Raw genomic sequence first — 13,944 nt, 5'->3', positions numbered from 1 at the left:
AAGACAATGTTATAATGTTTGAGACAATATTTGAGTTTGTTGAATGCTATTTCTTTTTTAAAGATAAATATTTTTTTCCACTTAATGGTGAAACAAATGTTTGTGAATTAGTTCTACATGCATACATGTATATTTTTGTGAATTGATTGTACATGCATACATGTCTATGCATGTGTATACAGGTTTATACAAGTGGAAGGTAGAAAGAAAAACACATGCAAATTGGTAGTATGCATGCATGTGATGGTTTAGTACATAAATTTGGTCTTTGATGTGTATATCTGCGTGCGGCGCAACATTTAGAAGCCAATAAAATTTTGGAGTCTTTAAGTAGGAAAAAAAAAATTAAATAATTACCTACTAGGAATAAGTAGAGTGAAAGAAGTAATATTATGCGTATGCAAGGTAGAAAGAAAATCACATGCAAACTGGTAGTATGCATGTGAAAGTTTAGTACATAAATTTAGTCTTTAGTACATATGTATATTATGCGTGTGACGCAACGCTTAAAAGCCAATAAAAGATTGTACATAAAATTGGTCTTTGATGTCTCTCACTCTCTCCTCACGCCCTCTCACTCTCTCCTCTTTATATATCTCCTCTCTTTCTCACATATGTGGTATACACATGCAGTGCATGTGTGTTGTGCACATGCTTAGTGGTGTTTACATGTGTATCGGACTACTAGTCTCAAGTCCCAACTTAAAAATGGTGTGTACACATGTATAATGGTGTGTACATGTGTGGTATACACATACATATTAGTATTTGCATGTGTGTTATACATATGTATAATAGTATGTACATGTTGGTATACACATGCATAGTGGTGTTTGCATGTGTATCGGACTACTAGTCTCAAGTCCCAACTTAAAAATATCATCGTCGACAATAATATTGAAATCGAGAAAAATCACACGATTGATTGATTGAAGGATTTTAGGAGGAAATTCAATTGTTGTTCAATTGCTTATGTCGAACCGGTGTCAAAGTCAACCCAATTATTATTAAATTAATAATAACCTAGAATTGAAAAGTGAAAAAGTACATTGTAAAATAAGTTTGTCATAAGAGAATAAGATGTTTTCTTTTATCTTATAGCACTAATCACAACTTAACACACAAATTAGCTAGCTCAAAAATAGAAACAGTTATATCTCAAAAAAAAAAAAATTACAAGTTTTTTGTTGAAGTTTTTGTTTTTTTTTTTTTTTTTTTAAATGGAGAAGAATGTAAATATTTTCTCATATCTTAAATTACTAATCACAACACACAAATCAATCAGCTCAAAGATGGAAACAACTAGATCTCAAAAATATTTACTAGTTTCTAGTTGGAGATTTTTTTTGCTAGATGGAGAAGGTCATAATTGGGATTAAACAAAAATAACTTGCTGACGTCAGCCCGAAAATGTCTTAAAATCGAAATTATTAATGATAGTATCCCATTTTTGTCCTAAAACCGAAATTACTATTCACCAATACTGTAGTCGAAATTACTAGTCAATTTATGTCTATGGGCCTAATTTTGTGTTCCAACTTTGCCAGAGCCCAGAAGTCCACAACTATGTAATTGTGAATGTGAACTACATCTTTTGTGTTAAGTACAGCTATTGGGCTAAAAAGTTTTCAATTGAGTGTTTGTCTGTGTTTGAAATTTATTTAGGTCCGCTGAACCAAGGCCCAAAATATTGTCAAGATTTCTGAGATATCGTCGATATATTTCGTTTTTTGGGTACACAAGATGAAAATATTCGATATATCTCCACTAAATATTAAATCCTGTTTTGCCAATATATATCGCAATTTTTGAAATATCAATATATATTAATTGATATATATGATATAAATTATTGACTTTGACCGATTTTTATATATATTGACAATATTTTTAATATTTTTCGATATATCGATATACAAAACAAAATTTTGACTGTTCAACAAAAAAAAAAAAAATTAGATATCTGATATTTCCAATATATCTCGTTTTTTTAGTAGATGATATTCTCCGAATTCAATATTTTGGTCCTTACGCTGGACCATTCCCAAAGACAAACACAAGAAATCATGATTTTTTTTTTTAGTGATAGGCTATTGAAAGCCTTTTTTATGCTGGGTAACTATTGAAAGCCTAGCCTTGCACACTGCCTATGCACTACCAATTACTCATTTTTTCGTGAACGTAAGCATCACTCAAAGTCTCAAACTGATCAAACTAAACGAGACTTGTATAATCTAGAGGCCTGGAATGTGGAATCCTAGATCTTTGAATAGGCGGAATAGCCTGATTGACTGATCGGTATCGGAATTTCGAATTGGATTTGAAATTTAAAGGTGTGAACTGTGAAATTGTCATACATTCTTCCGTAACTTAAGATTCAACTTTCCTAGAAAGCGACACTAACGACACTGTGACTGTCTGTCCTAAAAGTCAAGACTACATAGTACAGACCGTCAGACCCTACAGGCTACCGATGATTCTCTTTATACGCAAACACTACAGGCTACAGCATGCTTCTCATCATTCAGTCCACACAACAAGTTCATGGCTGGGTATTGGGATCAGGTGATGCACCACATTTTTCAACGGAAAGGGACTTGTTTTGGAGTATGAGCCCAATTTGTAGAGATTCCAAACGTGTTAGGTCAATCTGCTTCTGATTTTCTTTATTTAACCTCTCAGAAGTCAGAACGGAGAAAATAAGGTGATCCAAGTATTAACAGACCAAACAAACCAAAAAAAACGAAAAACTAGATCCGGTAAGGAGAGATAATTCTCTCAAAAAATTTGAAGAGATCAAGGCAAATAGCCGTTGGATGGGAAAATTTCTTCTCGAGATCGAGATTGTTGTATAGTCCACAACTAACAAACCACACCAAACGACTCCGTAACCGCCACTCCCAAAACCATGGATTTTTTGTTTTCATTCTTTCATTTTTCCATTTTGTCCTTTTTTTCTTTCCCATTTGGTTTTTTGTTTTTTTTTTCTTAAGTATACACATAAAATAATAAAGATACAAATGTAATTCCCATTTCTACTGCCGTGCAGACCATACATTATATTGTTAAAACTAGCTGTATAGATAAATAAACTTATACAAATAACGTTGGCGAGTTAGTATTTTAACGTACCATTGAATCACAATTTTCGTCGTATTTGATATTTTGCCACACTATTAGACTTAGCCTAACACATAGACAGTTCACCATTACATATTTGCTCATTTAAGAAAACATTTTTTCAGAGAAACAATAAAACATGATACCAGATTCTCCTAAACATAATTTTCACATTTAACAAAACCAAATAAACATGATACTAGATTACTAGATTCTCTTAAACATAAATTTCCAACTTAACAAACAAATAGCTACTATAGAAGTGCGTAATGTAATACCAAGTTTTACATCTAAGCATTTATCTCTACCGCCATTGTGAAACACAAAATGGGGAATTTATTTAAGACTAATTGTGTTTAGTATACCGATTTGCGTACAAAATATCTATAAGCAGCAACCTTTTTTCTCCGAGAACTTGTATTATCAATTGAGAGAACCATCTTACCAGCTTCTCTAGGAGTGAAAGAATTGTGAATTGGTTCTTCTAGTGTATCAATCCTTTTTGGCTTTTCTATGGCAATAGTGTAGCTTCCCTCCATAATTGGTATGAATTCAGCACTATATTCCACTTCCCATCCTCCCACCACTATGTCCCAAGTTATTGTTGCACCACACTAAAAACAATGCAACAATTCAAAACAATCAAAGGTGGTCAGTTAACTTAACCCAACTCACTTTTCAAATTAGAATCAATCGAAAACTATGAAGTAAAAGGTGCAGGCAGCACCCATTTGGCCCAAGCCTAAGGTGTTTTGGGTGCTATTATGTCTGCATTTAACCTTAATGTACAGAACTCAAATTAACATTTTTAACACATGAATACCTCAATTCCATCAATTTCAAGGTTCACTTTCTCTCCTCCTCTGACATTAAACTCGGATGCTGGTTTAGGCGGACCGTCCTCTAGTTCGTTTGGGCGACCAAGTCCACCATACTGGATTGGCACATTCTCAGGTTTTATAAACCTAATCACCAACAATTGATAAATTTAGATTAATTACATAAACTAAAAAAAGAGTAGCAAAATTAAGCTAGAGCAACAATATTTAAAATCCCAATCAGGTTTACAAATTATAATTAAGTAATGTAAATTCATTAATAGGAAGATCTTTCAAATTCAAAAAGTGGGTGTATCTGAAAAGGAAGTGGACAAGGAATGTTTCAAGTTAAAGAAATAGCAACCCTACCACCAATGACCAAACTACCAAGACCATTCAAAATCTTCTTCTTAGTTTTTAAACAATACAACATGGTGGAAGCTACAAATTTGTTTTAAAATTTCCGGCAATGATTAACTTACTTGTAAAGGGTCTCAGCAGCATTCCCTTCCTTAGAAATCACAAACTTGCTCTTAGTTCTTTGAGTAAGGAAAGGACTAAACATGGAGTACAACATAGTAAAGTACCATGGAACATTAATAAAAACCTGCATCACCAAAACTCAGATTAGAAACACTGAGATTCTAAGCAGATTCAATCTCAAAAAGCAGCACTTACCTTTCTAGCAACCATTTCAGGATAATTATCTTGAAACAAAGACAGAATTTGGGTAGAAGCAACTTTCAGTTCTCTCTTGGGCATATCTTTGAGATCAGTAACTTGAATAATTGAGTTCACTCCACCTGGCTTGAAATCCAAAAGATTGATCCCTTTTTCAAGAATTTGAACTCTCCATCTAAGAAATTTCTTAAGCTTCACTTCATCGCCAAAAATTCGTTCATACATGTCTTTATCCTTAAACACTCCATACGCATTATAACATACTGGATGACTTTCTCTATCACAAGCATACATGTAAGCAACGACCCCTTCAAGTTCCTTAAACGCCAAGTCATCATCACTTATATTTTCAGCACCAAACTCTTTTCTCCAAGTTAAGCATTTCTTTAACATGGTGAATGCCTCAGAAACTTTGAAGTCTCTTGCTCTAAGAAACTTTAGAAGTATAACATCAGCTCTTTCATCTCCACTTAAAAGAGAAACACCCCACATTGAAGCAGACTCATTAGAACTACTAGAAAGCTTCTTTTTTAGTTCATACAAAGCCTTTGCTTCTGGGGATTTCAGCTTAGATATAACATAAGTGTCCTCTCTAAAAGAAGGTGACTTGAATGAAGTAGCATCAATTAATGAAGAAACAAAGCTCTTCTTGTAAGGCTTTGGTGAGGCTTGTGGATGTTCTTTTAGAGTTTGTGGGAGGGGCAATGGTGATGAAGCTTCCTCCATAGCTTGCATTGATGTTGATGAAATGTGGGTTTTCCTTCAAACGGTTTTATTTTGATTTTGTTTCTTGGAGAAATGCAGGGTATAATAACTGAGAAAAGAGGTTGTTGTTTTGTTGCAGAGAAACTGAGAAAAGAGGAAAAGGGAACAGAAGAAAGCAGAGTGGGGAGTGTGATTGAGAGGGAATTGCGTGCTGTAAATCATTGCTGTCTAATCAATCATGAATCATCATGTCCAGCCATTTCAAGCTAAATAGCTGTTATTGTTTTTTGGCTTGGTTTTCAAAATTTCAACACTGCAGCTCCCTACTAAGCTAATGGCTACTAGTCTACTACTAAGTCCAAAATTCCAATATACGGTTCGCGCTGTCTGATATATATGTTCTCATCTTCTGTGACTGAGTTCTGTCGAGTGTCGAGGCATTGGTATTTTTTGCAGCAAATGGCCACCACAGCCCAGGAATACATTGAACAATTTAGGTGATAAATGTTGAAGATCATGCGATATTTTTTTGGCCGTGGTGGCATTTTGCTACAAATACTGATTTTAAGCCGATCTATTTGGAATCTAAATGTCGGGCGTGCACGATGAGACCCACAAAAGGCTTCATTTTCCCATTTATGGTCCTACATTCTAAGCACGCTTATTAAAGTATTAAACTAAGTGAAAGATTCTAAACACCTGATAATTGAAAATGAATCGGCGCAATTTCTGAGTGATTGACTAAATTGTATCCAAGTAACATAGAGTTCACAATTTTGAGATGTTTTAACGAGTTAAGAATTCAAAATTTTGGCTTATCCTGAAACATTGCGGGAGATTCAGGGAAGACACTTGGAAATTCAAAACTTTTGTGTAATTTTTTTTTTTTTGGTAATTTTTTGTGTAAATTTCTGAACAGTAGTTTATTTCCTATGTCTAGATCTAGAAGAACATTTGTCAATGTGAATACAAGAACCTCATTAACATCAAAAGCATGACCCATTATCACTTTATGCAGCATTGTGGTCTGTGGATGGAGCAAGTGAACGAAATGACTATGTCTCAACTCTCAAGGTCTATAAAATGATTAAGATAAATAATAGTTTATTAGTTGATATACATGGAATTTTTTGGGATTAACTTAGTAATTAGTGTACCTTAATAATTCACACTTTTTCCCCAATTTCGAGGACTACGAACTTACAAAGTACGAACTGATATACTGGTACACATGGGGCCCGTCTCAACGGATTAGGAAGGGCTCGTGGGCTTCAGGTGTTCATATTTCAGGGAACTTTTCTTACTCGAGTGATATCCAGGTGGCCCAACACTTGCTTCAGAAATTGGCCTTCAGGCCTACAAATGTAGCAACACAGATCACAGGCAGGCCATGAAAAAGAACATATGCACTGACACAATTGGCACTTAATATTGTCACGGAGCTGTTTACAATTTTGTCGATCATTCCGTTGAATCGTGTAACCATACCACATTCGAGTCAATGAAGTGGTTGGCCAAATTTGTTACTCAATGAAGGATTTGAATGCATGCATCAAATCAATTGAACTTGGAGCATTGACCCTAATACTACCATTCGGCTATTCCTACATTTTCCACACAGATATAAAAATCCACGGAAATAAGTACCTTAGTACCTTCAATTCCATGGTTAGGTAAACACTTTGTTAGCCCTTAAATATGTGGAAGTGAATTTGGTTCTATAAGTGGCAAATTTGGATATGTTAAGACTTAAGAAAGACATTTAGAGTGGAAATATGGTATTTGTTTTGAGGAAAGAACTGCGTCAGTTAATAATTCTATATTTGATGCAGCATGCATTGCATTCAACACCATAAGTCACGATCAAATATTAGCTTAAGAACCAAATGTTTGCTTAAACACGCGCTTCTTATACCAGACCAACTCATACATGGGAGAATGTTCAGAGTGAGTGCTTAAGAGTTAATTTTAGTTTAATTGTTTTTAAGTTTAAAAGTAAAGGCAGTTCAACCATATATCAACTTATCAAGAGTCAAGACTATGAAATGTAGGGTTTATTAGTGAAAACCCCCATTTTATGAAATGCTATTGTGTTTACCCTCCAAATTTTGAATCATCACAAAAGCTCCCCCACTCTATCCTGGCTCCGTTCAGAAATCATCCATATTTGCTATATTGCCTAAAATGCCCCTAAAAAAGAGTCATTGAATTAAGTTGACTCTAACAAGTTTAACTATACGTGAAATACCAATTTTACCCTTCGTGATGTAACCACTATAAATTGAGTTCATTAGTCTCCAATTTTCTTGTTTTCATCTCCAATCTCGTTTCTTTTATGTTTTCGGAGAAGATGGGTGGTGATGGTTCTAGAAGTGCCTCATCAAGTCAGGTTAGTAATTTTTGAACTTGTTTTGCATCTGTTATAAGTTATAACAGACTTCCTCATCTCCTTTTGTGGATGAAGTGTGCCTCTACCAAATTAGGAGTCAAAACAAATGAAAGTAAAAAAATTGGGGGTTTATACAAATTAAAAGGGGTTTATACAAATTAAGTTTTTGTTTGTTTTTCTGTTTTAATATCAGGGAGGAATAGCATCAGGTGACAATAATGAAGGTTTTGGAGGTTGTTTTAACTGTGGAGAATCGGATCATTGGAAGTACCAGTGCAAATGGCTAGATTATCCATGTGTCTACCCTGGTTGCAAGCTAACCATAGTAGTTAGGAAGAGTGGCCAGGAACACAACATGGGAAAAAGGTTTCTTAGGTGTAAGGGATCACCAATATGCAGTGGCTTTAAGTGGTTTGATGAACTGGAGAAGCAAAAAGAAGAAAATGGTAAACTGAAGAAGCCAACAGAAGAAGAGGGTAAATTGAAGAAGCCAATAGAAGAAGAGGGTAAACTGAAGCTATGTATTGATAGTCTTGTTAAGATGCAAATAGAGGGCAATGTAACTGATCTAGCAAAACTTGTCAGGAAGCTATCAGTTCCAAAATAATGTATCTGAATGTTCCCTAAATTAATTGATGACATTTCATATTTGGAGACATGTCTGCAACATTATTAACCAAATTCAAAATCTAAGAAACACACATTCATTACTGACAACATACATAAGTATATAAGTTTCCAAAACAACCATAGTCTTTACATATACATAATCGCAACCCACCCGACTACAATACAATACAATTCTCGACAAATAACCAAACACCCACTACACTAGAAAAGGTGTTTACTAACAGCTATATCCGTTACTTATATTTTTACTAACGCTTATATCCGTTAACTCTAGGGTGTTATAGTCACTTAGGCTAAATTTAGTAACGGATATAATCGTTACTTAAATGAATCTTAGTAACGCTTATATCCGTTACTATAATTCTTTGTAACGGATAGCCAATTGTTGAATCTATTCATTTCTAACGGATGTAAGTGTTAGTAACGTTTGGCATTTCTTTAGTTACTTTTCTAGTGGGAAATCAATTTTCATATGTCACAAATATATCTGTTAGTAATAGGTGTGCCACTTGCTATTAATATCGATTAGTGTAATGGATATATCCGTTAGTAATAGATGTGTCACTTGCTATTTATATCGATGTTTGTAACGGATATATCCGTTACTAAAGTTTTGTTAGTAAAAATAAATAAATATTTATTTATTTTCCAGGTCAAAATGTCAAAAAAAATTCACCCTGCACATCTAACTCTAGCACATATGAATATTCCATCTTATAGAGATATCACATTCCACAAACTTAATCAACATATAATAACAAAAAACAAAACCATTAATCAATTAAACATTAATTAGTATAAAAATATAGACACCAATCAAAATCCCAATTTACAAATCAAACTTATATAGAAATGACTTCACATAACCTAATTTTGGGATGTCTAATATGCCGTCATAGAATATTCCATTGTATTGGTCGTCACTGCTCGCCTGTTATTGCTCTCTCGAGTGTTCCCCCATCAGTTTCAGGGGTGCACATCTGCAATTCCCATAACTTTTCCCACGATATCACCCCTTATTTGACAAAGCCTGGCAAGAACTGAAAAAAGTGAGAGAAACATTACAAAATTTCTTAAGAAACTTTTCATTAGGTTGTAAGAACTGAAGAAATGATGAGTTGGTTAGTGTGGTGGGCTAATGTCAGCTCTTGTAGTAGCACTTCCTCAACTATTAGACCACTATTTGAATAAAGCTTATGGATAAGAACAACTAATTTCTATAGACGAAGGCATACTTTATGCCCATACAAATCACTTCAAGCTAACCCACAATGGTTTTTGTGACTTTACTAGCTCTATTAAAATGTTTTTTGACAAAGGCATTAGGATGGAATACTGGTAAAAAAATGTCATAGAAGTTAACTAAACGGATGGTATTAGACAAAGATAAACACCTGGAAGAGAAGAGACCGCTGCTTTGTCTCCAGATCAAATTGCTTAGTTACCCGGTAGCCAAGCCGTCCAATTTTGACTACAAGTGAAAGAAATAAGTCAAGATTATGTTAAAGATACAAATAAATAAAGGTTTATTCATGAACCACACAAGGGTTACAAGTAGACACCTACTTATGCCGACCAATTTTTTTGCACTGGGATTATGACCTATAATCTCATTATTGTCACAGAAAGCACGTACTCTGATTTGAATGGTGCACGGTAGCTCCAATAATAGTGCTGAAAGCAACATCTTGAAAAGGACCACATTGATGGGGTCATTTTTGCTTATAAAATGTGGCTCAGGGAAGCAATAAGATACTACAGTCCATCATAAACAGCTACTGATGCTATCTCACCGGCTGGTGACGGCGTCCCTGGTGACTATTTGATTTAAGACATAGAAAATGCACTCACCTTTAAGATCCCCAACAAGAAGAAAACAACTCTGCAAACTATGGACAAACTTAAGGCAATCAACAGTCTTTGATGCTGCAGCCAAGGCCTGCAAATCGTAGAACATTTTAGAGATACAGTGCATTAAGAATTCTGCGAAAAAAACTATCTATTAATAAAACATCAACTAGATATTAATGTATTGGTAGCGTTGATCACTGAGGCAAATTCATTTGAGAAATTATCGCTGCCATGTGCACCTTATGCAAAGAATCACTAAATCTACTACTGGCTCACTATAGTTTACTAGATCTGTATGGTATTCTTCTTCCATTTTAAGGATCTCTTTGTTTCTGCCACAAATATTTGGCGGATGATCTAAAATGGATTTTGTTGCAGATAAAAGCAAAAAAAGAGTTTGTTGCATTTGTAGTTGTTCCTGATCTAAGATTTGAAAGAAATGGGAGGCACTCTAAAGGAAGGTTCAAAAAGAATCTTATTGTGTCCATTCAAGAGCTGAAGTTGTCATTCTTGTGAAAGTTAACTCTTCAACAAGTTTAAGTATTTTTATATCAAAATTTTCGGTTCTTAGATGGAAAATGGATTATTTTCTTTGTTAGATTTTGAAAGCTACTTGCATGTTTTTAAATTTTAATACCGAGTTTCTTCTTAGATCAGACTATACTCCAAAAGATAAGATTGAAAAGAGAGATATACAGAGTTGAGACAAACTGAAGTAACAAAAACGAAGACTAGAACAGACCTGCCCAACCAGTTGTCCTCCAAAAACTTGTGCAAACCTCGGAGCATCTCAAAAAGTGAATCCATGAAAAGTGTTGACTTTAAAAAAGACAGAAACAAAAAGGATGAGTACAAATTACAATACTGGTAAATTCTATCTTACTCATGAAAAAGTTGTGTTCATCTAATATATGAATTAATTAGATTGTGGTTTTTTTAGTATCCTCTCCTAATACCGAGATGGTAAAAGAATCGAATAATGAAACTTACGTCTATTGGCTTCAAATGCAGTAAATGTTCCAACATTGAGCATAGTGTATCATCAACATTCCATATCGATTTTGGCTTCATTAAAGAACTGTATCTATTAGGCAGCACCAAGCAGGTGAGCTGCCATCATCAAATTACAATGCATCAGAATCTAATCTATCTCGTCCTTGCTTTTCGGTGTGTGCAGGGGGGGGGGGGGTGTAAATATGCTAAAATTGACATAATAACACTTGTATTTAAGAAAGTAAATACCTTAGACAAAACAATTACATCTGCCTCATGAACAGGAGTTACAGTACCTACAAGATCATTGATTTAGTAACATCAATAAACTTGAACAGTTACATCAATAAACAACAACATGTTACCTCTCCATCCCATATGAAGTAAGTTCCATCCCCATTATCTCCTTCTCGAACAATGAGATCACTGTGGTCTACAACAACACAACATCCCAATCAAACAGTTACAAATTCAAAACAAATTAATCTAAATTTTATTGTTTTTCTCTATTCTTATTGAAATGTTTGAAATGAACAACACGTGCAATCTTCTTGAGAGATGAACTAGGGAGTCTTTGTAGCAACGGAATGTGTCCCAGAAACTGCAGTACTGAATCTGAAAAAATGGTAAGCATCAATTGAATTAGCAATAATAATGGCGACGACGGAAGCAAATTCTTCGTCCTCAATACCCAAATCAACAAAGCAGTCTCAGGTGCCAGCTGGTTTCCCAACATCTCCTAATGGTGATATCAAGATGATGTTTCCAATCATGTGCCCTGCATTTGTGACATGTTTAATTCCTATGCAAAATCAAGAGCAACAGACTAACCTTGGTGCTGGTCTTTATGCTATGCCCACTTTCCCATTTATGCCTCCGATGTCTGGAATTCCTTCCAACACACTAATTCCTCTTAACTACACTATACCCACAAGGAGAACTACTGCTGAGGATGGAGCGATGACTGACGAGCATGGACAAGAGGGGCGGCAACAACATGCACCACAAAGACAAGTTGGTGTAAGGAGATTTCACTTCGCATTCCAACTTGACTTGTTCTTGATACTGAAGTTGGTTCTTTGTCATTTTTTCGCGTTCAACCAAGATGGATCAAAAACAGAGACTTGCCACTTACGGTTTTCACAAAGACCGTTTTATTTCTATCGGTGGAGCTCTCACTCCTTTGATACGGTGGCTTTCACAAGGCATGCATAGGGCAGCGGCACCTCCACAACCACAACCTCCTGTTAGGGCTGAGAATGCTCTTGGTGCTGCTAGGCCAGATGGTTAAAACGCTGCTCGAGTTGAGGGACAACCTGGAGATGAGAATCAGGGAGAGAATGAAAATCGATCAGTTGAAAATGATAACCAGGTGGAACCTGATGAACAAAACGGCTTTAACAGGAGGGTAATTGTAAAGGAGATTCAGACTATCATTGTTGGCTTCATCACTTCTCTTCTCCCAGGGTTTCATAATGTGGATTAGTGTTGCATTTATGAAGTCTTGATACCTCATGGAATTTGCTGTGAGCAGAAAAAATACAATGTAGACTGATATAGAAGAGGGAGTTTCAAATTTTTATATCCCCTTTACTTTCTTTGTTTCAATCTTGAGCTTTGTATCACAGTGTAATGTGTTCGGTTGAACCATAGTTTGAAAGTTACAAGTTGAAATTTTTTTTAAAAAAAAATTGAATCAGGAATTGTAACGTGTCAAAAAAAAAAAAAAATCAATGAATGTTTAATTAAATTCACCTGCGTTCGTGTCCATGATTAATTTTCCCTCTCTTTCTCACACTCGACTTTTTGGTCAAGATGTGGAGACCTTCTGTTATCACGCTCGTTGACTTTCATGCGTGGTTCTAAAATTCTGAAATGACTTTATCCCATAAACAATTGAAATTAGGGTTTTAATTGAAATTGAAACTTGCCCTGTCATCATCATCAAATGCACTAAAAATTAAACTCTTCAAACACAAGCAGAGAGAGGAGAGAGTCCTTACACTGTACTTCAGGATGTAGAAGGATGCGTCGCTAGCAATAGCCACTAAGTCACCACTATCGGCCCAATACAGATTCTGATATAGATAAGACGAGTACGGAGAATTTTGATTTCTTGTGTTCGAAGAAAAAAACTATTACTTGTGTTGGAAGGTTGACACTCAACATCATTTCTCCAACATTAGGAACCTCGCATGCATCAAAAAATTACACATTTATTAGTGATATAAATGAAAATAAGAACTTCATATTAAAATAGCTAATAGAAAATAGAAGAAGAAAATAAACAAAAACTAACTAGGGGTTTACGCATCCCCCGGCTGACTACTAATTGGTCCAAGTATCTCGACATCTGCCATATGCACTAAAAACTTAAATACACAAAAGGCCTTGGTTTGTTTATAACAAGGCAAGTCACGACATAAAACCAATAAAAAGATTTGACAGCTAAAGAGTTTGTTATATTATTACAACTACACAAGACTAACCACATAAAAATTTCAAGGCATGACAACACACCCAAAAAGTTCCAAGTCATGGCAACCACAACCACATAAAAATATATGTCTTGAGCTTAAACTAAAGAAGGAAGAGCAAAAAGTAGAGAATCCAAAAAAAGTCTAAAACCTACAAACATTAATCATACTTCAATCCCCCATCAAGCCAAGCTATATACCCTCCTTCAAGCCAAGCATTAAAAGTTTCATTACCATCTTGTGGACCATCATAAACAGCAGCATCAAGAACCATTACTTC

The 13,944-nt window shown here is 35.0% G+C and overlaps 3 protein-coding genes and 1 pseudogene across 7 annotated transcripts; 2 read left to right on the top strand and 2 right to left on the bottom strand.

The window, feature by feature from the left end:
* Positions 1 to 3,270: 3,270 nt before the first annotated feature.
* On the bottom strand, positions 3,271 to 5,847 carry LOC147490030 (patellin-6-like). Its single transcript, XM_086572941.1, has 4 exons — positions 4,617 to 5,847; positions 4,421 to 4,545; positions 3,944 to 4,085; positions 3,271 to 3,734 (listed from the first exon to the last, which is right to left on the bottom strand). The coding sequence occupies exons 1-4, from the start codon at positions 5,352 to 5,354 to the stop codon at positions 3,477 to 3,479; spliced, it is 1,263 nt and encodes a 420-aa protein (XP_086429067.1). The 5' UTR covers positions 5,355 to 5,847; the 3' UTR covers positions 3,271 to 3,476.
* Positions 5,848 to 7,632: 1,785 nt separating this feature from the next.
* On the top strand, positions 7,633 to 8,363 carry LOC147490029 (uncharacterized). The gene is made up of 2 exons (XM_086569793.1): positions 7,633 to 7,713; positions 7,907 to 8,363. The coding sequence occupies exons 1-2, from the start codon at positions 7,660 to 7,662 to the stop codon at positions 8,318 to 8,320; spliced, it is 468 nt and encodes a 155-aa protein (XP_086425919.1). The 5' UTR covers positions 7,633 to 7,659; the 3' UTR covers positions 8,321 to 8,363.
* A 735-nt stretch (positions 8,364 to 9,098) lies between these two features.
* On the bottom strand, positions 9,099 to 11,563 carry LOC147490028 (acyl-CoA hydrolase 2-like). 5 transcript variants are annotated; one of them, XR_015202605.1, is made up of 5 exons: positions 11,437 to 11,563; positions 11,185 to 11,304; positions 9,906 to 10,282; positions 9,738 to 9,814; positions 9,099 to 9,373 (listed from the first exon to the last, which is right to left on the bottom strand). XR_015202605.1 is itself a non-coding variant. In XM_086573372.1 (5 exons), exons 2-5 carry the CDS (start codon positions 11,263 to 11,265, stop codon positions 9,360 to 9,362), a joined length of 270 nt encoding a protein of 89 aa, XP_086429498.1. In that variant the 5' UTR covers positions 11,266 to 11,304; positions 11,437 to 11,563; the 3' UTR covers positions 9,099 to 9,359. The 5 variants fall into 5 exon arrangements, 2 of the variants coding, with proteins under 2 accessions (XP_086429498.1, XP_086429499.1); XR_015202607.1 differs by having other exon boundaries at positions 9,099 to 9,383; positions 9,910 to 10,282; XR_015202606.1 differs by having other exon boundaries at positions 9,910 to 10,282.
* A 175-nt stretch (positions 11,564 to 11,738) lies between these two features.
* Positions 11,739 to 12,841, top strand: LOC147490027 (uncharacterized; annotated as a pseudogene).
* The last annotated feature ends 1,103 nt before the right edge of the window (positions 12,842 to 13,944 follow it).

This window comes from Coptis chinensis, chromosome 7 (assembly GCF_015680905.1).
Source record: "Coptis chinensis isolate HL-2020 chromosome 7, ASM1568090v1, whole genome shotgun sequence".
In the NCBI taxonomy this organism is placed as follows: domain Eukaryota; kingdom Viridiplantae; phylum Streptophyta; class Magnoliopsida; order Ranunculales; family Ranunculaceae; genus Coptis; species Coptis chinensis.
Note: the sequence above shows the minus strand (reverse complement) of the source record. Positions and strands in the feature narration are given on the sequence as shown.